Source organism: Dryas octopetala, chromosome 7 (assembly GCF_963921425.1).
Source record: "Dryas octopetala chromosome 7, drDryOcto1.1, whole genome shotgun sequence".
NCBI classification, from domain to species: Eukaryota; Viridiplantae; Streptophyta; class Magnoliopsida; order Rosales; family Rosaceae; genus Dryas; species Dryas octopetala.
The window spans coordinates 8,538,433-8,558,187 of NC_141372.1; the positions used below are offsets into that span (position 1 = coordinate 8,538,433).

Sequence of the window (19,755 nt, forward strand, 5' to 3'; positions counted from 1 at the left end):
TCTTGTACACCCCAAACAGTATTATACTTCGGGAAGTTTTGTGATGAGATAGCAAATAGAAATACAAGAACTCAACCTACCTTTTAAGACTTGCTAATTCTCAACTGATAATATCATGGATAATTCAACCTTGTTATTTATTTGATTCAATAATAATATCCAGTAAATAGAAATAAATGAGAGAAATCTTGTGTTTCTGTGAACCAAAAAGGCCTTATTGTTAGCCTTCAGCCTATGGGCTTAATCTTGGCCTTCCAAAGAGGATATTTCTTTTCTAACAAAGCTATTGCTACTGCATTAGTCCATGAAAAAGAAATAGAACTTGAAAATTATTAATAAACCCCTTCAGAACTTGGTTAATTCTCAATTAAGTAGCCATTGCTACTTAATTCACCTTTCGATAATTCAGTAAATACATGTACGAACAAGCTAGACAAGACAGACTGCATCAGTTTTCTATGCTAGTGAGTCATGACTGGGCTCGGTTATTTATCCATAAAAGAAGTATGGTTGATTAATACATCTCCCTTTTTCATTACACTGGTTTGCATTCTTACTCCTTTCAATAATCAAAATCTCATTTTTCTGTGCAAATGAAAATAACAACCAAAGCTTTATTACCAATGACTGGACTAAAAATCATGCTTACTTTTCTTGATTTGGCATTTAGCACCTTAGATCAGAAAGGGTATTTTTATAACTCAATACAGTGGACCAATTTTTTAAGAGGACAAGCATCCAAAACTCATGCAACAATGAGACTTTGTATCTTCATTTAACAACGTTTTACATTATATTAAGAAAATAAAAGACAAGTCAATATTCTAACATCGAAGGGAGCCTCAGAATTTTTAACAGTTGGTATTTTCACTTTTTTCCTCTTAATCAAATTAACTAACCTTATTCTGGATGAGACATAGATCATTTTAGATTTTGATTGCCAATGAGTGACCCTTCCTTTTTGTTTAGTGAGCCATGGACGACCCTTGCTGCTGCTATGGCAGAATCTGCCCTCTTGACAACTCTCTCAAGCTCTCCAACCTTCTCTGACAACACCATGACATTTGAGTTCGTTGACTGAACTAACTTGTTTGCAGTGTCCAGAGCAGTGCATAACTGGAACAATTTAAAAAAAAAAATCAGAATTTATATATTAAATTATAAGTCTCAGTGTTGGTAATTTCTTACCAACAACAGAACTGTGCAGTTTACTAAAATGCCCTTCACAAATAATAAAAACCATTAATAACTCTTTAAAAGTTGTCCACTTCATACATCAATCCACGGCTTTGAAGGAATTGTCAAATAGATTATGTAGCCGTGCATATAGAAATCCTATGAAGAGTACATGCACCTACAATCTGGTTTTGATATATAATTTTCTGTCACTTATGAGTTTTCATATTAATTCGTATTGTAAGTTAAGAGATTTTTATTTCTCTCTCCCTAATTATGCAACATTGTGAATGATAATTGAAATGCAACCAATTATATTCAGACGATCTTATCAAAAGGCGATAGAAATTGCTCAAGCAGAATAATCAACAAGACACAATAGTACTTTCGGAAACTTCAATAGAAGAGATATGCATGTTTGATCCATGATCCAACTAGTACATAGAAATACCTTTGCTCAAGTAAACAACTTTTCAAAAACAGATTGAGGATGTAGGACCTCAACATTTAGAAACAAAGATGCATGTTCCACCATGTCAGTTACATGTTTTACATGGAAGAATTCCAATTGTCACCCTCAACCCAAAAAATGAAATGGTTATCAGAAAAGAAAAAATCACCAAATGTACTAGAGCATCAATGCATAATATAGCTTTTGGTCGATCTTACAACCATATTGCAGCAGACAACTTTTCCTTGTATGCATTTAGACACAGCTAATGGAACAGGCATGGTAAGAAAGAGTGGAATACACTAAGAATCTATATATATATATATATATATATATATATATATATATGTCATTCATATCCTCTAAAAAGATCATTCATCACCTTCAAAGTAAGAGCTGCCCATGAGTGGTCTGTACCAGCAAGCGCCTCATTCAACTGCCCATAGTTCTCCTGAAGCATAGATGGTATATGGAGTAAGGAACACTCACATGTACATAAGCATAAGAGAATGCAAAGCTATTCTTTAAAGTGCATAAACCTTTTCTCTTTCAGAGCAGCATTTAGCAAAACCTTACAACAATAAATCAATAATACATGTATAAAATGAACCAAGTTCGCAAATTAGCTGGAACTCAAAAGTGTACGTATATATTAATGTGAAAAACGCACATTTCGCATATTCTATAATCTGACAGCTATAGATAATTGGGTGAACAGCTTAATCTTGATGCATGCCAAAAGGGTCCTCAATTCCAAATTAGTTTAACTTTTTTTTCTTAATGGGTTTTCAATTTTCCAAGCAAAAATGTGAAAAACCCACCAAATTTTTAAGAGGGTTTTGTGTGACATGAACGAATTCACAAAAGATCAAACAGAATGAGATTGTGAAATAAGGAAACCTGGAAGAACTTGGGGAGGTCCAAGCTTTGAGTGGAGCCGGAAATAGGAGAAGGGAGAGAGGGTTCATGCTGTTGTGGTGGGGGTGAAGCATCGGATTCCCCCACATCGCTCAGCAGATCGCCTATGCATAGAAGCGGTCCTCCTACACCTCTCATCATCTCTCACTGCCCCTTTGATTCCACTCTGATTCTTCCTCTGCAACCAATTTATATCATGTGGGCCGGGCCTTGGGCTTTTGCACCAAAGAAAGACCCGACCTGGCCCATGAAACTGAAGTCCTTCCGAGTCAGGCTCAGAGCACAGAAAAAAATCACATTTGCTCTTGAGCACTCTAAAAGCTTCGTCTTCTCGGCTCCGTGTCTGATCAGGTGAGCTTCATTTGCCGTACAATTTAATGGGTATCAATGTTTTTCAAGAATCAATTGCTCTTTTTTTCTTTTCTTTTTTCTTTTTTTTTTTTTTTTGTGCTCTGGGCTTCCACAGTTTCTTAGGTTTTGTTGATTACCTATATCTAATGGATTAATTTGATATTTTTGAAACATTTTCATAATCAAACTCTCCCACAGGCCACAGAGCTTCATGTTTTCATAACGATTCTTATGCGAAGCTACTGTTTTGAACTGACAAAAGAGTGAAACAGGGTTGAAGTGGATTGCTACTCATATGCACAAGTACAGCTAAAACAGAAGAATGGGAAGCCAAGAGACTGTTAAGCACCTTGAGGATTGCTCAGTTTCCAAGTCAGTTTAATCTTTCTTACTTTATGGATCTTTTTTTCTTTTTTTCTTTTTTCTATTTCTACTTTGTGCTTGAATTTTACTTTTTCTATGTTAGTGAAGTGTTGCTGATGCTTTTCAACTTTTTTCTTTTTTTGAGTTTTAATTTTGGACATTTTAGAACAGCACTGACTGCAAATTAATTGTATTGATATTCTTAGTTTATGATTTCTTCTGGTTCTTAGAATGAATGAGAGGAGTGTGATAAAATGGATCATTATTTGGAGATTCTAGTAATGGATCAAGGATTTCAGGTGCTCCTCATGAGGACATTAAGGTAGTAATGACATTTTGTTGGATGTGCTTTTGTATGATAATTGATAAGCTAAGATTTAAAAGAGGAGATTCATCTACCTGTTTGATCAAATTAGTGTTGTGAAGTTTTTTGTTTGTTACATTATCACCCCCAGAGTTTGGATTATGTTTAGTTTTTTCCTTGTTATTCAGATATTGTTAAGCTTAGCATATCTTGGAACAGTTTAATCATTATAATACTATATACATTGGTGTTCACTTGTCAAAAAGAATATCATATAATTGATGTTGAAAAATAAGTTGACAAATTTCTGTAGACCAAGGAGATTACCAATTCTCAATTGAACTGCAAATGTTGTTATAAACCAGGGTACTTGTACATTATGCACAGCATGTTTATCTAGCTGGGAAGATTTAGACCTATCTACTGAACATGTTTTCACAATTGTCCATCAATGTTAGTCATTGGACTCCTTCATCCATTACTGTGTTGTTATGTTCCACATTTTATGGTTTGTAATCCTGTAGAGATTGATGCTTCTCATTTTGGTTGTTTTACTTGTCTCATTAATCCATGCTTTTTCATGAAAGAGAAAAATGATGCAGCATTAATTCCTTTAAGCCTCACAAATTTTGATATCTATAAACAGTTATAAATAAGATTTCTGGACTATTATTGCATTCGGAAGATTATTTGGCTTAACCATTAACACATCACTCAACTTCAATACAATATGTTAATAGTTGTTGAGCTTTCTGATTTATTTGTTACCTTAAATATTAGCTGAGTGTTATTGGACATGAATCTCTGCAGCGCATTGGGCACTTGGGTATTCTCAGTAGCAGGGGCTTTGCTAGCAATTCCGGTGGGGATAAAAAGGAAGTCTTTAGCTCCACTTGTGTTCTTTGGCACAACTGGTACCATGCTTGATATTATTATGGGGATCACTCAGTGTGAAAGAGAACATGCAGAACGCCAAATGAAGCTACTTGAAGCCCAAAATTCTGCAACTGATGCTTCTTTAGCCCAAAGTTCTGCAACTGATGCTTCTTTTTCTGAGACTGGAGCCGAGTCTTAGTCTTAAGCATACGAAGCAACATGCTAAATGTATGGCTGCTGTTAGTTTTCTCTTCAGATTGCTTAAATGTAAAAGCTGAATGACCCTTGTTTGGATTCTGGGTTCACTTTTTCATGGGTTAATAATCACAAAACTTGTTAATGATATAACTTCATGTTTGATCTCCCTCGGATGCAACTTCTGCAACTTCTATGAGTTCATCATCGGGCTCTTCCACAGCAAAATAGCTTTGTCTAGTTCCTTTTTTTTCAAATTTCGTTGTAATATCTGAATAAAATTGCTTTTAAGTTGTTTTGCAGCCAATTTATAACTTGTATCATGGATTATTAGCCAACAAAAAAAAAAAGCCTTAATCTTTATTAATATTAGATATTGTCTGAAGTATCATTAAAAATAGTTCTGGAGGATAGCATCTGCATAGAAACCATTTCAAACCTCCCATTTTCCTTATCCAAACCTGCATTTACATTGACTTCGAATTTCAAAGGGCTGTTCTTTCCTTGCTGCAGCATTATTTTCAGAAGAATTAACCAAATCTTATAGAAGTCCATATTTCCCGGAAAACAGTGTTTTCCCTTCCCTTCCGAGCTCTTCTTGTCTACATCTGATGAACATGAAACCATAACTCCTTCCTCAGCAGCTTTTGCATTTAGATAAGTATGTGTGTGATCGTCTTTCAAAACAAGTTCTCCATCATGCTTTTTCCTCTTATAGCACAAATACACTCTTTCAGCCTTGATGTTCCCAAACAAGAGTTCTGCGGCCTTGTTTCTGACTAGGAGTGGCGCGTAACCTGATTCATCCCATACATATAACTGCAGTTGGATCAAGAGATCAGCCATGCTTAACATGCATATCAGAAACAATAACTTATAAAATCAACCAGGTTGTGACAAATAATGGAGATTTGGGGAAGGTTTATCATCTGTTACTATGTATGTGGCATCAACTGGATTCTAATAACACAAAAAGTTTGTTCAATTATAAAATGGGTAAAAGGTCAAATCAGTGGAAGACACCATACCATGAAGGGCCTGTATATGAAGTTTATTACATGAAGGCGATTTGAGCTTTCTGAACAATAGAGTGGAACGGCATTCTGCTCAAACATGTTCTCCCTGCAATGAAAGGCACCAAAGCATTCACCATTCACATTAATTCAGTAATCATAACCATAATTGCCATGGTAACAAGTCTGATGCTCTGATCCATACCTGTCCAGCTCCAAAGAGGAACCACATATCTGGCAGCCTGTGCAAATGAGATGCTCTGCTAAACCATTATCTCCTGTTTTATACAATCTCCTACTCACAAACATGTCTTCCTTGTCACATGGCTCACATTCAGCAGAAGGTGTCAAGCTAAAGGGCAGAAAAATTTCAGCAACAGATGCATAGAAGACTGCCTTGCAAGAGTAAGGTAGACGCGATAATTGTGAAAGTGAAAAACAGTCCTTGGGTAGTTCCCTCTCCTCCGGAAGCTTCCAGTTTCTCAGGAGTTGCCTCTCCTGCAATTGACATTCGCGGAACTCATGAGTGTTGCGCCTCTTCACCCATTCTACTACCTTGCAAAGCTTTTCCTTTGTCGCTTCCCCAACCTGACACTCCTCTATCAAGTCATTGACACCTGAACATTAAAGAACACAGTGTCTTAGACTTGGCCTTAAAACAATGATGACCCTATAACAATAATGTTTATTGGGAATCAACAAATCATTAAATTGACAAACATATCAAACATTAGACTCAATAGAAATGATCGTGAAAATAGTATATATATATATATATATATTATATACATACCATTAGTAACGATTGATTTATAAGGGTGGAGAAGACATTGTAAGGATGAGTATTGGCGGGTTGTAGCCTCAACAACATCACCATATTTTGTTATCATCACATCTGAATGAATTAAACCAAAAACAGATTGAGTGCCAATTGACAAAGCTAAAATACATTATACATATAAGCTAAAGCTAAATCAAATGTATAAAATTTATAGTGGATATAGTAAAACAAAGATTGCAGCTTGCTTGCTCACTTTGTAACAAAACGACGTCGCCGGCAATGGCCATGGATCCCATTTGCTTTTTCCATATGGATACGGAGAAGAACGGCCTCGTCTCATCTCCCACTTGGATGTCTGTCCGGATCACCTCTCCGCCTTTCGATAATTTGTACTTTGAAAGATGAAAAGTTTTATTTCAAAATTGAAATCAAAAAATGAAAACAAGTAAAAAAGAAGTACCAGACAGACAGAGTCAGAGAGGTAGGTACCTGAAGAGGAGTGGCTCGGTGGACGAAGACGACGAGCTGAACGTAATCGCCGATGTGAAGCGCCGCTTTCGACAGATCGATGAGCGGTCCGTACCATCCTACCACTGACGTCATCCTCTCCTCTCACTTTTAGGCTCTTTCCGCGTAAAGCTATTTTGGATTTGATTAATTCTCCAAGGACCAAAATAAATGTGAAACCATAATTTGTATTTGTTTATGTTTGTTATTATTTCAACCTTATTTAAATTTTTTTATTGAAAGAAACTTGTAAGGTATGTAATATTATAGATTTCAGTACGTTTGGGTTTGGGATGCTCATAACGCTCTCTCAAATCCCGCATTAGAATTTCGGAAGCTCTCTCAAATCCCGCATTAGAGAATTCTTCCATATATTGTACATTGGTACATTTGCCTATATATTTGACTTTGAGTGAATGCTCCATGTTAATACGTTTCAGTATATATTTTGAGTGATGGGTCATATATAACACATACTGAAGGGCCATATATGACAGTTATGATGTCTTGACCACCATTGATTCCATTTTCAAATCCCTAAACAAATGTTGATAAAATCATTCATTGTACGAACATAAAAGTAACCAAGTAATTCATAAAAGGGTTCTGCTTTCATTTAACCACAAAAGAGAAAGATAACATGTAATTCAACTGGCTACTGCCAGTCGCTCGTTTATGGCAGACCAACATATAGCTAATATCTGAATAACATACCAAAATCATAACCACTAAACCTGGCCACCCAAAGTCAAAAACTTTATTGGGCTGCAATACAGAAATAACACAAACGAAAAGTAAAGCACAAATTTGGCTAAGAAACTCGGTGTTGAAGCGCCAGACATGGTTAATATGGCACAACATATTAACCAAGTTACACTGGATGGAACTGGCCAACAAAAACAGGGGCCAATTCCATTAGCGGCTCTGTTAAAAACAGCCGCTATAAGCCAATGCCACAGCAACAAACCCCAACCCTTATCTACACCTCCCACCAAACATTTCAGCATAAAACAAATCCATAAAGCATCAGCAGATCTAAACCGGAAACTATAATTTTCTTCTACTAAAACTCTATTGGGACTGACTATACACTATTTTGGTATCTACAACAGAACCTGCCCATTTCCATAGAAAGCTCTGTTATCAATTCTTCTGCATAAGTTCCATTCGTCTGCAATATGTAGGTCAAACCAATTCAATCTCTGTTATAATTCATCAGCAGCAAGTAGGTCAACCAGTCCGAAACCCCAATCTAGCAGAGATATGAGCTCATGTACAGCCTTGCCCCAATATCAAGGGGTCCATCATCACCACCAACTGCATGAAGCACTACAGGAATTGTTGAAAGAAGACGTACCGTGAGTGGGAAAAAGACAGGCTCAATTTCACTATCCAAAGGGCAACAATTGGAAGTGGGCTCTGAACTATGGGTGGCTACACCAACATCTCCTAGTGTTGTAGCACACTCATCACAACTATTTCCATCCGCACCCAGTTCAGCTTTGAGGTCAGACGGACTCACGACCAATGCAACATCTTCAAGCGCCCTCCAATTACCAGAACTACCTCTCCTGAATGAGCGTCTGTTTGCACGTAAAGAAAGCACCAATGTGGATGTAGCTTCAAGCCATTCTACCAACAAGCCCTCAACTTCATCATAATATATTCGACGTTCAGCCTGAAATCATGTAGGTACAACAGTTAATTGAAAAAGGGGGGGGGGGGGGGTCCATACTACAGTCAATATCAAAAGGCACAACAGTTGAAAAGCTACTTACAGCTAGCTGGTGAACATAAATGGACATGAATCTAGGTCCCAGACCCAAAACTCTTGCTTCTGATAATAAAATCTGCAACCAGAAAAAAGACAACCCAAACATTAAGCACAGACCAAATACCGTAACATCCAGAGAACAAGTGCAAAATGAGAGCACGACCAAAACTATTATAGGACCAACTCCGTTTCAAACCATCTAGATCAATCAGACAGATGAGTTCAAGTAAAGATTGCTAAGGGAAATGATGAAGCAATGAGTCTCTTCAACACTAGCTGCTATGGAATCCAATGATGCTATGGTCACTAGCTACAACACAAAAGAGTACAAGACAGGTTCTCATTAATTTATTTTGGCACACCAAATTATAGAACCATCATTCAATATCAGGTTACAAGTGATGAAAATGAGAGATAAAACTGTTGACACACTGCCGGCCAGCTGAACAGTAACAATGACAACAAAAATGATTTTTTTTTACAACAAAGATGATAGATCAAACATTTTAATATAATACTAGGTAAATATAACGAAAAACAAGCATGATCCGTCAAGCGAAATACCCCCCATAAAAAGCGAGAGAGACAGAGAGAGGTTGCAACGCTGGCATCATGATCAGTCACAGAATGCACAACAATATCATTAACAAACCATAAAGAAAGACACCAATTACGAGGGTCAAATAGGAGACTTGAAATAAAACATCATACCTCCTTTTTCTTAAGCAGGGCCCACATGTAGAGCTTATCACAAGCATCCTTGACATGTCTATTAGCCAGCTTTCTCTCATTGCAATAAGCAGCAACATCAGCAAGCAATTCAGAGCAGGGGACTCTATGCTTTATTGCTGCAGCTGATAATGCTTCCCTACTTTCCCTAGATTCAGCAGCATCTTTATCAAAATAAATACCAGTGAAGCATCTCATTTTAAATTCATCTCCCCTGTTAAAATTATTCAATGTTCTCTGATGTTTCAAATATAACTCCTCGGCCTCTACAGCGGCAGCTAGTGTGCGCTGTACTACAATATCAGGATATCGACGTAGAGGTGAAGTGAAATGAGTGTACAGAGGAACAGCCAGTCCATAGTGACCCCAATCATTTTCTTTACCCTTCAATTCCCCACTACAAAAATAAGTAGCCAGTTGCATCGGTCTTGAAGCATAATTCATGAGAATATTGAACAGAATAGAATCATCCTTGAGCTTATCCCTGATTCTCTCCAATGAGTGATGGAACTGACCAGAAGACGTATCAAATTCTAAACCATGCTTGGAACAAAATGCTTCAAATTCCCTAAGTTTGCGCATATTAGGTTCCGGGTGTCTCCGCAGTAATGCACTATCAGGAAAAGCTCTAGAAATGACTTCAGCCGCTGTCCTATTTGCTAAAAGCATAAACTCCTCAACAAGAAAATTTGATTCCTTCCGATCAGAAAATGCACTATCATAGGGAGCACCATATTCATCAAACAAAATAACAACTTTGGAGCTCTCAAGATGAAGAGCCCCATCACTAAACCTCTTTTCCCTCAAAGTTTTGGAAATTTCATGAAGGGTCTTAACTGATCTAATTACATCAAACCATTCAAAATGGCCATGCAACTGAGGGCAACCATTTCCTAAAATGCTATAACTTTCCAAATTGAATTTCTCATCAATAATGTCTTGAGCTTGTTCATAAGAAAGTTTGCAACATGATTTTATCACAGTGCGGCCAATCCACCGGTCAACAACATCCCCTACTTGATTAATGTCAAAGAAAATTGAAAATGCAAGTCTCTCTACTCCTGGGTTAAGTGAACCAATATTCTCTGAAAGCACAGGGGGTAACATTGGTAATTTCCGCCATGACATATACACACTTGTCGATCTAGATTGAGCTTCTTCATCTAATGGTGTGCCAGGTAAAACAAAATATGACGCATCGGCAATGTGGATACCGACTCTAAAAAGGTCATTGGATAATTTCGCAACTGAGAGTGCATCATCCAGATCAGTGGCAGAGGACGGATCAATGGTAAATATGCACAAATTACACAGATCCTTTCTACTTCGTAACTCCACCTGAGGCACCTCCCATGGGAGATGAGGAAGGCAGGAGAGTGATTCAGGAGAAAATTTGGAAGAATTAATCGCATTTTCGAATAAAATTGCTTCAATTTGTGGCTGTACTTCACCTCCCCGCCCAAAAGCATGCAAGATGAAAGCTTGTGGAAGAGTACTTTCTTCAGCCCATTCATCAATTCGTGCAGCAAACAACTCCATTCCGACTGTTGCATCACTATTCTCCAATCTTTTCTTGATTGGATCAGGAAGGTTTCTCACAAGGACCACCATTTTTGGATATCTTGGGTCAGTTGGGGTCATCTGGATGTACTCATAGTTAGACAATGACGAATTTTTGTTCTTTTTCATGTCTGTTCTGCAAAACTCCCTGTAAGAAATCCACTGCTTAACATTAAGAAAACCAACAATGGATTCTCGACGAGGAGACCCCTCAATGATAGCAACAACTCTGCCAGTTGGTCGTTTTGAAGGGAATGAACTAATCATGGCACACATCCTCTCTACTGCAATTCTAACTCCATTCTGCTCACTAGAACCGTCTTGGACAGAATCTGGAGCCAACGGGTACCTTCCAGCAACATGATCATAAATTGATTGTCCAATTGGCTCTGAATGAATGGATTCACCTAGAGAAGTACTTTCCTGAGGCCATGATCCCCCCTCAGGAAGCAGACAACTTCTATGATTAGCATACCCATGATCGTCATCTACCTTAGCTTTACCTTTGCAGTTATAACCAGCAATTTCATTATCTTCTAGTTGTGAGTTACAATTCTCCACCGGTGCAGAATTGTTGCAAGCCCCAGCTGACCCTTTCATCCTGGTCCATAATGGCAAGGGATCAACCTTAATCACTACAATGTCTCCTTCCACCTACATGTAAGTGAATAAGGGCAATTAATAACTGTACTCCCAACAAAAAAGAATGTTACAATAAAACAATATAGTACAATCATAATAGCTACATAGTACAACAGCATTATAAATCAACTACTTGCGAGTATGTCAGACTGAAAAGCAAATGAGCAAAAAGGTCTCCAAGTAAAACTGCAGAATGTAAAGAGAGGACAACTATCACAAATATTTACTGTAAATTGTGAAAGTAATTCCAGACTTACAGCTCTATTCTGATGAGCAAGTCCACCAATGAGAATATCTGTCGGTACTCCATCAATTTTACAATAGGCCTAACAGCACAGAACACAGTATGCATAATATCAACCCAGGAAGTTATGAATGAGGAGCAACTAAAAAATCTTAGGCCCCACGCTACATATCCATGTATAAACATTTAAACAAAAATATCACAAACCTCAAGTCTGTTGTGCGCATTGACACGAAACAAAGCTTTGAAAACAACACCGTTCTGAAAAATAAGATAGCAAATGAGTCACAGTAATTACTTTCTTCAGCAGCAGATTCATACAACTTCAAACAGGTTCATGTACAATGAGTAAACAGCACATAAGATACATTAAAACCCAATATATATACCTCTAGCGCGTCATTAACAGTCTCCATGGACCAGTGTGGAGAAAAATATTTGCTTTGAACATAACCCTCATTGCTATGAGGAGGGAAATCCTTGTTTGCCAATATTCCAGACGATCCTCCATAAGCAATTGATTCAGGACAAGTTGCAAATATTCTTCCACCAGAATCAGATGGGGGAAAATGTTGATTTTCCGAACTTTGCACATCCCGGGGGTTAGCATATCCATTGATGTGCATCGTTGGCAACGAACTGAAGGCAAAATTAGATGCTTTGGTCAATCCATACTCGTCCGGAGGACGCATGTCTAACGGAGGTTGCTTCAAGGATGTTGTTACATCATTAGGCGTTCTTCCATTTCCTAAGCACTCAGAAGCTTCACCGCGTATCTCATTTGCTGAACCAGACAATGCTATTCAACAGGGGAGGAAACAAATATCAGCAGCAATATATAAACCCATCAAAGTCCATGCTTATCCAATCAGGTAGTGATTAGCTTATCACGTGCAGGATAATCCCAGTCATATACTAGGATTAGATTACCCAGCAGCCAAACAGCACCCAATAGGTTACTGACAAAAGCATAAACAGAAAAAAGACAAAGAAGAAGTAACCAATACCCAGAAATCACCTTTCAGTTAAATGAAGTCAAAACCCAGTATAAAACCCGCAGTTAAAAATGGGAAATTAAGTAAGGTACCTGATGTGGAGGAGTTGTTTTGTTTAGATCGCCGATTGGATCGGCGCTTCTTCTTCTTCTCCTTATCGGCATCTTCAGCCCTGTCGACCACAGCTTGTACAACCGCGGCTTTCATAAGCTCAAGAGAAAAACGAATCCAGTCACGCAAAAGATGAACCAAAAAACCGAAAGCAAAAACGAAGATCTGAATTAGAATTGGGGGATCTTCCGATTGGTAAAAAATATACGGAAGAAACCGAAAGGGAAGCGCGCGCGAGAAACTAAACAAGTTAAAACAAATGAATGAACGAAAAAAATCACAGAAAAATGCAAACCAGAGAAGAAGGAAGAAGAAGAAGAAGCAAAATAGAGGGAGAGAGGGAGTTAGGGTTTTATAAGAAAGTGGGGGGTTGAGAGAGAGAGTTTGGTGGTGGAGGACAGGAGGGAGGGAGGTGGGGAGAGGAAAAGGACGTGATGATTAGTCGGCGAAGACAGGAGCGCCGACTTTCGATTCTTTTGTCTTTCCCGGTTTCCCCTTTCTTTCTCTCTCTTCTTCCCGCTTTTGCTTTTCTTTTCTTCTCTTTCTCGCTACCTTTTCTTTGCTTTTTGTTTGTTTTCTGGAAAAATAATTTTAAGAGTTGCAGTAATGCTCCATAAATTTTTCTTCGAATTTCATTTTGGTCCTTGAATTAAATTTTGTACCAAAACGGTCACGAATCAACTCCGTTATGTTTTGGCTCAATTATAAAATACACCCACTAACTATGAGGGGTATTTCAGATTAGTTCATAAATAAAAAATATTTCAAATTAGTACACTAACTAATAAAAAGTTACAAAATAACACATATGTTACAAATTCCGTCAATAAAGACGTTAAATGCACTGTAGACAGTGCTACTATGAATTTTTTGAATAATGTTGACACTAAATTTACACCACATGGATTAATGATAACAAGTTTAAAAGTTTTTGTAGTTTTTTTTTTTTTATCAATACGACATTATAAATCTATGTATAGCAAATTTGGTGTCCACATTATTAAAAAAATTCATGTTATCATTGTCTAAAGTGGCATTTAACTGTCTTTCTTGATGGAATTCATAACAAATGTGCTATTTTCTAACTTTTTATTAATTAGTGTACTAATTTAAAATATTTTTTTTTTGTAGACCAATTTGAAATACCTCTCATAGTTGGTGATTGCATTTGTAATTGAGCCTAATGTTTTTTATCTATTTTGGTCACATGCTACACACGTGGCCTTAGGTGAAATTGTCCACCCACTTCAACTTACCTTTCCCAACCTACCTCTAATACATATGATGGTGAAAGCGTAACTGAACACAACGTATTCGGAGGATGCCAAACATTGGGGTTGAGATCTCCTATCCCCAATCCTCTCTCTCAAATTTTGAGAATTCTTTCTTAATTCTTGTTTTACTTAAAATTTTTATTTTTTTTTTAACATCTTAGAGAGGGGACAAGAAAGAATAAAGAGGATTGGGGACATGAGATCTCCACCCCAAACATTGAGTGTTCAACTTCTTCAAGGCCACTTGTAGATCCACACCAACCTACTCGAAGCTATCGCACCCTCTCACCTTACCTCCATGACTTTTTGATTTTTTTTTTTTTTAAGACTATTGAGTCAGGCTCTTCTCCTACCTGTATCGAATAGAACATACCGAGCTAAATCTTCTTTATGTAAAACTTACTTTATTTAAATTGAAAAAATCTTACGATTTTCTAAAATCGTGTGCTATAGTTCGAATTCATAGTCAATCCTATTTTCGAAATAAACAGCTGACAATTAAATTCATATTTTTCTATTATTCCGTAACAGAACGAATAGAAGGCCTGCCTCCGAGTGTGGGACTTTGAACTTTGTAAGAGGCGTTCAAGTGTTTTTTCACATCTCACAATGTTAGAAGCTTTAGACTTTCTGTCACTAAGTTAAAATTCACAATAAAATTATTGATTTATCCAATGCAAATCATTCATTGTTTGCATCAATAAATCAAATTAAATTATTTTTTAGCTCTTAATTAAAAAAGAAGGCCCATCATATAGGCCCCCAGCTTTTGACATGAGGTAACATTGTGGCCTTGTGGGCCTTGTATTTCTTAAGTAGACTTTCTCATGGTTGGTGAAAAATTCTTTCCAACAACTTAATTCTTTCTCAACTTATATTTTAGATAATTACACAGCATAAAAGGAAAATAAAATTTAATAACATATTCTATAGTCTTGACTTTCTTTCTCAACTCTCCAAAATAATGTGAGGCTTATACGAATCTATATTATCACGTGTCTCACTTTATTTGAAATAATCGAGATAAAAAGTATTTTAAGAGCGTTTTTATCTTGATATCCCATTTTTGGTATTATAAAATATTTGTAAGATCCGTTGATTTTAAGTACTAAATTTTAATATTTTTTAATTTTAACTACCAAAACTTCTATTTTATTTCACTTTAAATATTTAAATTTTAGTTTAGGTACCAATTTTTAAAAAGTAGTTTTACCGAGCGCTCGGTACTATTTACCGAGTACTCGGGAAAATTTGTTTTTTGTTTAAAAAACTCATTTGTGACTATATAATGGTCATAACTTTTTTTTATTGATTTGTTATTTTTTCAATATTTGCAAGGCTAAAACTTTAATGTTTAGTCTCTAGATTTTTAGACTTCATCCTCTAATTCCAAATGAAAAGTATTAAACTCTTATAAACCTTTATTTTTTATAAATTTTATACAGTTACAACTATATAATAAATCGGGAAAAAAAAAACCAACGAAAAACTATTGAGGGCTTAGCACTTTGGTTGAGTGCTTAGCACTTTGGTTGAGTGCTCAGTGTCAAAAAATTTACATTTAGTACAAATTTGTGACATAATAAAAAATGTCTTACTCTAAGTTAGTACCTAAATAAGCAAAAATTAATATCTTATTATTTTAATAAAAAATTACTAATATTTGGTATTCAATCATAATTTTTTAATATTTTTATAGAGCTTATTAATAATTTAATAACAAAGCTATTCACATTGGAAAGTGGCGTGATTTATGATCAAGCTTTGACTGTATTGTCCTCCATTTAGGCCTAAGTAGCTCATTCCTCCTTATCATGAAAGAGTTGTAGTGCCACTTTTCAGAGGAATATTCATGACATCATGCCGCACGTATAGATATATGTTGGAATTAGCCGTTGTTGGTAGCGTATTTGAAAGGGCAGTGGAATTACTCATTTTACACCTAAGTTTGATTCTCACTCTTCCAACTTTAAAAAAAAATAAAAAAGTATTTATTACGGATTTCTAATTTGACATGATGGCATAAATCTTGAGAGATATTGCATTACTTTTAGAGTTCACAAATCAAAATACCTATATTTGTAATGAGGAATACTAATTTCTTTATGGTGCGAATCTTCTATTTGTGTTTTTTTTCTTTTAGTTCCTATTTTGTAGTGTAGTCTCGTAATTAAAAGTGTTCATTTTCTAAATCACGCTATATATGATATTTAAAGAGGACCTAGAAAATGAAAATTTGATCACAATACTACACTTCCAAAATGGGAAGGAAATTATACAAAGTACAAAGGTGAATACAACTAGCATTCCTCTTTTGAATTTGGAATTTAAACTGTTACCACTTACTTTTTTTTTTTCTTCCTATTAAGATTAATTGATTTCATTGCTTAAGAGGAAATAAGAAAGATGAGACAAAAACAACTACTTAAAGCTTAATCATGGGAAAAAAAGGCATTTAGCTCTATTATTGAAGGGTATAATTTTCATGTAATGAGTATATATACTTATTGTATTTTTTTAAACCCTGAATCCTAAACCGAAGTGCATCTAAAATATTAAAATTTAGATGACCTAACATTAACAACAAAGGATAAGTAAACCCAAGTCGTATAACAAGGGCTCACAACTTTGCTTCAAACCAACGCGAATGATGGAATATTTTATACCAACTAAATATTACTCGATTAAATCTCTTCTCTTTATTAGAAGATGTCTTAAGTTCGGAGCCCCTCTCCTAGATCAAGTCGAAAAAAAAAAAAAAAAAAACACACCAATTGGCCATTTTTGAGCAAAATAGGATTGTTGTATTTAGCCTCATAGCATTATGGAGTCTGATACATATATTGTATGTATAACTAAATTACTAATACACAAAAAGATTGATCCAAAAACCAAAAAAACAACTAATACACAAAAAGAGAGTTGTGGCTCAGTGACTTGATGGATGGACTGATGATGATCATGATGTTGCCAATTGGCCCTTCAAATTTGTAAAAAAAACAAAAATCAAATTATAATATCCAAGTTTCCATTGGGCCTTCCAATAAAAAAAAGTTTAAATTGGGCCAAAGTTGGCCCAACATAATTACTCACCCTTTGGGCCAAACATCATTCAGCCAAACCTTCTCTATTTCTAACCCTAGTTCGTGAATTCTCATTTCGCATCTAAACCCTTGAGCCGCTCTGCCTCTCTCTGTCTGTGTCTCTCTCTCTCTCACTCCTCCTCGGCTGCGCACTCTCCTCTTCTCCTCCGATCCATTTTGCAATGGCTGCCCCCGACGTTGCCCCCGCTGCCGCCGTGGAACCCATTTTACCTCACCACGACGTGAAGCTCTTCAACCGCTGGAGCTTCGAAGACGTCCAGGTTCTGATAAAGTCCCTTTGCTCACTTGATTTTATTATATATTTCGATAAAAATCTATGTATTCGTTGGTGGGTTTTCCTTTATGCGCTCAATCTGTTTGATGAAATGCCTGTTCAGCCTCAAATTTTTGGTTTTTCAGGTGAGTGACATCTCTTTGGCTGATTACGTTGGAGTGGTAGCGGCGAAGCACGCCATCTATGTGCCTCACACTGCTGGGAGGTACTCAAAGAAGCGATTCAGGAAGGCCCAGTGCCCCATTGTGGAGAGGCTCACGAACTCGCTCATGATGCATGGGAGGAACAACGGGAAGAAGCTCATGGCTGTCAGGATTGTCAGGCATGCAATGGAGATCATCCACTTGCTCACTGACTTGAACCCAATCCAAGTCATTGTTGATGCTGTTGTTAACAGGTTTGTGTATTTGAGATGCCCAATTTGTTAAGTCTCTTTTTGTTTCATGGTGATAGTATGATTTTGGGTTTGATTATATATTTATATGTATGTGTGTTTTATGTCACTCAGTGGTCCGCGTGAAGATGCAACTCGTATTGGGTCTGCTGGTGTTGTGAGGCGTCAGGCTGTCGATATCTCGCCTTTGAGACGTGTGAACCAGGCCATCTATCTCCTTACCACCGGTGCTCGCGAGTCAGCTTTTAGGAACATCAAAACCATTGCAGAGTGCTTGGCTGATGAGCTGATCAATGCCGCCAAAGGTTCCTCTAACAGGTACTGGTCATGGGTTGCTCTTTTTTTTTCTTTTTCTCGGAGTTTATTTCGATTTTTGGTTTTTTCAGTGTGATTAATATTGTCTCTTATCTTCTGTTTTTGTGCAGCTATGCTATCAAGAAGAAGGACGAGATTGAAAGAGTTGCCAAGGCTAACCGTTAAGAGGCTGCAGAAAACGCAAATGGTGATGCAACGAGGAGAGTTTTGTTTGTGTTGTTTAATTTCTAGTTATTTGGTAATTGCCTGATTTATACTTGAACCTGGTAGATTTTTCTGTTTTTTCAAGTTCCGAATTAGATTAGCCATCCATTTAGTTTGGATCCTATAATTTTATATGGTTGAATGTTTTGGATGACTTGAATTTTGTTTCAGTTATGCTGCATTTGAGGTGTGACATTGTTCAGTCTCTTTATAGGTTGCAATACCTCTTACCTTCTTGCTTTTGTTTTTGTTTTTTTGTTTTTTACAATTAATTTAGCTTGTTTATTTTCTCATTCTAAGGGTAACCTTGAAAACTTTCCTGTACTAAAAGTCTTGCATTTGTGTTTTGGTAATCTCTTGCACTTGAAAAAGTAAGCTTGCATTGATGTATTGCTGTTGGGAGGTGTTAATGTTAGAGTCCTCTGTAGGTAATCATGTTAGGCCTTTTTGATAACTCATATCAAGGTTAGCATACTCAATTGTAAAACTATTCATAGAGTTCTCTTAGGATAAACTTCCATTAGGACAAAGAAAGAGTTACATCCAACTCATCCTCTAAGGATGACAATAGGCAATGTTGACTTTCTTCAACCAAAACAGAACACCCAGAAACTGAACTGGCAAATTGGGCCAGTTCATGTATATGCTTCACCTATAGGCATACATACTGCAGATGGAGACTAGAGAAACTAGGTAGAGACTAGAGAGCATGGGCTTCCTCTATAGGATATGCTTCATTTGCGAAGCCAGGCACCCCATGCGGGAATAAAGATACAGCTTACATGGATTCTGATTCTAGAATGCGCTATTCAAATCCCAGGCCTAGTAGCTTCAACCTGCCACGATAACCATTACTTTCTACCTGCTATAATAGCCATTACCTTGGTTGCTATTGGTGAAAAATTGCCTGGCATGTAGCACTTGTTGAGCCAGAGCTGTCATTAGCTTCTTTGCGTCATTACTAATCACCGTGCCAAGTTCGTGTCTATGTTTGGTGCTTGGTTTAGTTCACTAAGTTCTTGTCTTTGGTAGAGGCTATGTTTGGTTTGGTTTTGTTTTCTTTCGGTGGTTGCCCTGTGCTGCCCCTCTCTGTTGGTGTGATTCGGTTGTCTGTGAGATTGGTGGGGTCTTGGGGTAGGGCTTCTTTTAGGTTTTTTGTTTAGGGCCCAGAAAAAGCTGGGCCCTTTTGGTTGTTTCTTT

General features: G+C 36.9%; 5 protein-coding genes across 7 annotated transcripts; 2 read left to right on the forward strand and 3 right to left on the reverse strand.

Annotated features, from left to right (window-relative positions):
• Positions 1–594: 594 nt before the first annotated feature.
• On the reverse strand, positions 595–2,712 carry LOC147279335 (histone-lysine N-methyltransferase). Its single transcript, XM_086250188.1, has 3 exons — positions 2,528–2,712; positions 2,010–2,078; positions 595–1,116 (listed from the first exon to the last, which is right to left on the reverse strand). Exons 1-3 carry the CDS (start codon positions 2,684–2,686, stop codon positions 922–924), a joined length of 423 nt encoding a protein of 140 aa, XP_086106314.1. The 5' UTR covers positions 2,687–2,712; the 3' UTR covers positions 595–921.
• Positions 2,713–2,758: 46 nt separating this feature from the next.
• On the forward strand, positions 2,759–4,966 carry LOC147279336 (uncharacterized). Of its 2 annotated transcripts, none has more exons than XM_086252411.1 (3): positions 2,759–2,896; positions 3,169–3,268; positions 4,374–4,965. In XM_086252411.1, the coding sequence occupies exons 2-3, from the start codon at positions 3,219–3,221 to the stop codon at positions 4,636–4,638; spliced, it is 315 nt and encodes a 104-aa protein (XP_086108537.1). In that variant the 5' UTR covers positions 2,759–2,896; positions 3,169–3,218; the 3' UTR covers positions 4,639–4,965. The 2 variants fall into 2 exon arrangements, with proteins under 2 accessions (XP_086108537.1, XP_086108538.1); XM_086252412.1 differs by having other exon boundaries at positions 2,852–2,896; positions 3,159–3,268; positions 4,374–4,966.
• A 1-nt stretch (position 4,967) lies between these two features.
• On the reverse strand, positions 4,968–7,144 carry LOC147279337 (uncharacterized). The gene is made up of 6 exons (XM_086250187.1): positions 6,918–7,144; positions 6,682–6,820; positions 6,441–6,542; positions 5,853–6,264; positions 5,663–5,756; positions 4,968–5,453 (listed from the first exon to the last, which is right to left on the reverse strand). The coding sequence occupies exons 1-6, from the start codon at positions 7,029–7,031 to the stop codon at positions 5,004–5,006; spliced, it is 1,311 nt and encodes a 436-aa protein (XP_086106313.1). The 5' UTR covers positions 7,032–7,144; the 3' UTR covers positions 4,968–5,003.
• Positions 7,145–7,516: 372 nt separating this feature from the next.
• On the reverse strand, positions 7,517–13,516 carry LOC147279338 (Ribonuclease II/R family protein). 2 transcript variants are annotated; one of them, XM_086251933.1, is made up of 7 exons: positions 12,972–13,516; positions 12,274–12,683; positions 12,092–12,145; positions 11,898–11,966; positions 9,421–11,652; positions 8,714–8,785; positions 7,517–8,613 (listed from the first exon to the last, which is right to left on the reverse strand). In XM_086251933.1, the coding sequence occupies exons 1-7, from the start codon at positions 13,084–13,086 to the stop codon at positions 8,188–8,190; spliced, it is 3,378 nt and encodes a 1,125-aa protein (XP_086108059.1). In that variant the 5' UTR covers positions 13,087–13,516; the 3' UTR covers positions 7,517–8,187. The 2 variants fall into 2 exon arrangements, with proteins under 2 accessions (XP_086108059.1, XP_086108060.1); XM_086251934.1 differs by lacking the exons at positions 7,517–8,613; positions 8,714–8,785 and adding an exon at positions 8,793–9,019.
• A 3,921-nt stretch (positions 13,517–17,437) lies between these two features.
• Positions 17,438–18,750, forward strand: LOC147279339 (small ribosomal subunit protein uS7). Its single transcript, XM_086250603.1, has 4 exons — positions 17,438–17,628; positions 17,768–18,039; positions 18,151–18,354; positions 18,462–18,750. Exons 1-4 carry the CDS (start codon positions 17,530–17,532, stop codon positions 18,514–18,516), a joined length of 630 nt encoding a protein of 209 aa, XP_086106729.1. The 5' UTR covers positions 17,438–17,529; the 3' UTR covers positions 18,517–18,750.
• The last annotated feature ends 1,005 nt before the right edge of the window (positions 18,751–19,755 follow it).

Excerpts from the sequence above, each read along its gene's own strand:
- LOC147279335 (XM_086250188.1), bottom strand. The coding sequence starts at position 2,686 with ATGATGAGAGGTGTAGGAGGACCGCTTCTATGCATAGGCGATCTGCTG. Across the intron at positions 2,079-2,527 it reads ACCTCCCCAAGTTCTTCCAG|GAGAACTATGGGCAGTTGAA; the intron begins GTTTCCTTATTT and ends TCTATGCTTCAG. Across the intron at positions 1,117-2,009 it reads GGGCAGCTCTTACTTTGAAG|TTATGCACTGCTCTGGACAC; the intron begins GTGATGAATGAT and ends AAATTGTTCCAG.
- LOC147279336 (XM_086252411.1), top strand. The coding sequence starts at position 3,219 with ATGGGAAGCCAAGAGACTGTTAAGCACCTTGAGGATTGCTCAGTTTCC. Across the intron at positions 3,269-4,373 it reads GAGGATTGCTCAGTTTCCAA|CGCATTGGGCACTTGGGTAT; the intron begins GTCAGTTTAATC and ends GAATCTCTGCAG.
- LOC147279337 (XM_086250187.1), bottom strand. The coding sequence starts at position 7,031 with ATGACGTCAGTGGTAGGATGGTACGGACCGCTCATCGATCTGTCGAAA. Across the intron at positions 6,821-6,917 it reads ACCGAGCCACTCCTCTTCAG|TACAAATTATCGAAAGGCGG; the intron begins GTACCTACCTCT and ends CATCTTTCAAAG. Across the intron at positions 6,543-6,681 it reads CGACGTCGTTTTGTTACAAA|ATGTGATGATAACAAAATAT; the intron begins GTGAGCAAGCAA and ends TAATTCATTCAG.
- LOC147279338 (XM_086251933.1), bottom strand. The coding sequence starts at position 13,086 with ATGAAAGCCGCGGTTGTACAAGCTGTGGTCGACAGGGCTGAAGATGCC. Across the intron at positions 12,684-12,971 it reads AAACAACTCCTCCACATCAG|CATTGTCTGGTTCAGCAAAT; the intron begins GTACCTTACTTA and ends CCTGTTGAATAG. Across the intron at positions 8,786-9,420 it reads CCCTGCTTAAGAAAAAGGAG|ATTTTATTATCAGAAGCAAG; the intron begins GTATGATGTTTT and ends TTCTGGTTGCAG.
- LOC147279339 (XM_086250603.1), top strand. The coding sequence starts at position 17,530 with ATGGCTGCCCCCGACGTTGCCCCCGCTGCCGCCGTGGAACCCATTTTA. Across the intron at positions 17,629-17,767 it reads GGAGCTTCGAAGACGTCCAG|GTGAGTGACATCTCTTTGGC; the intron begins GTTCTGATAAAG and ends TTGGTTTTTCAG. Across the intron at positions 18,040-18,150 it reads GTTGATGCTGTTGTTAACAG|TGGTCCGCGTGAAGATGCAA; the intron begins GTTTGTGTATTT and ends TATGTCACTCAG.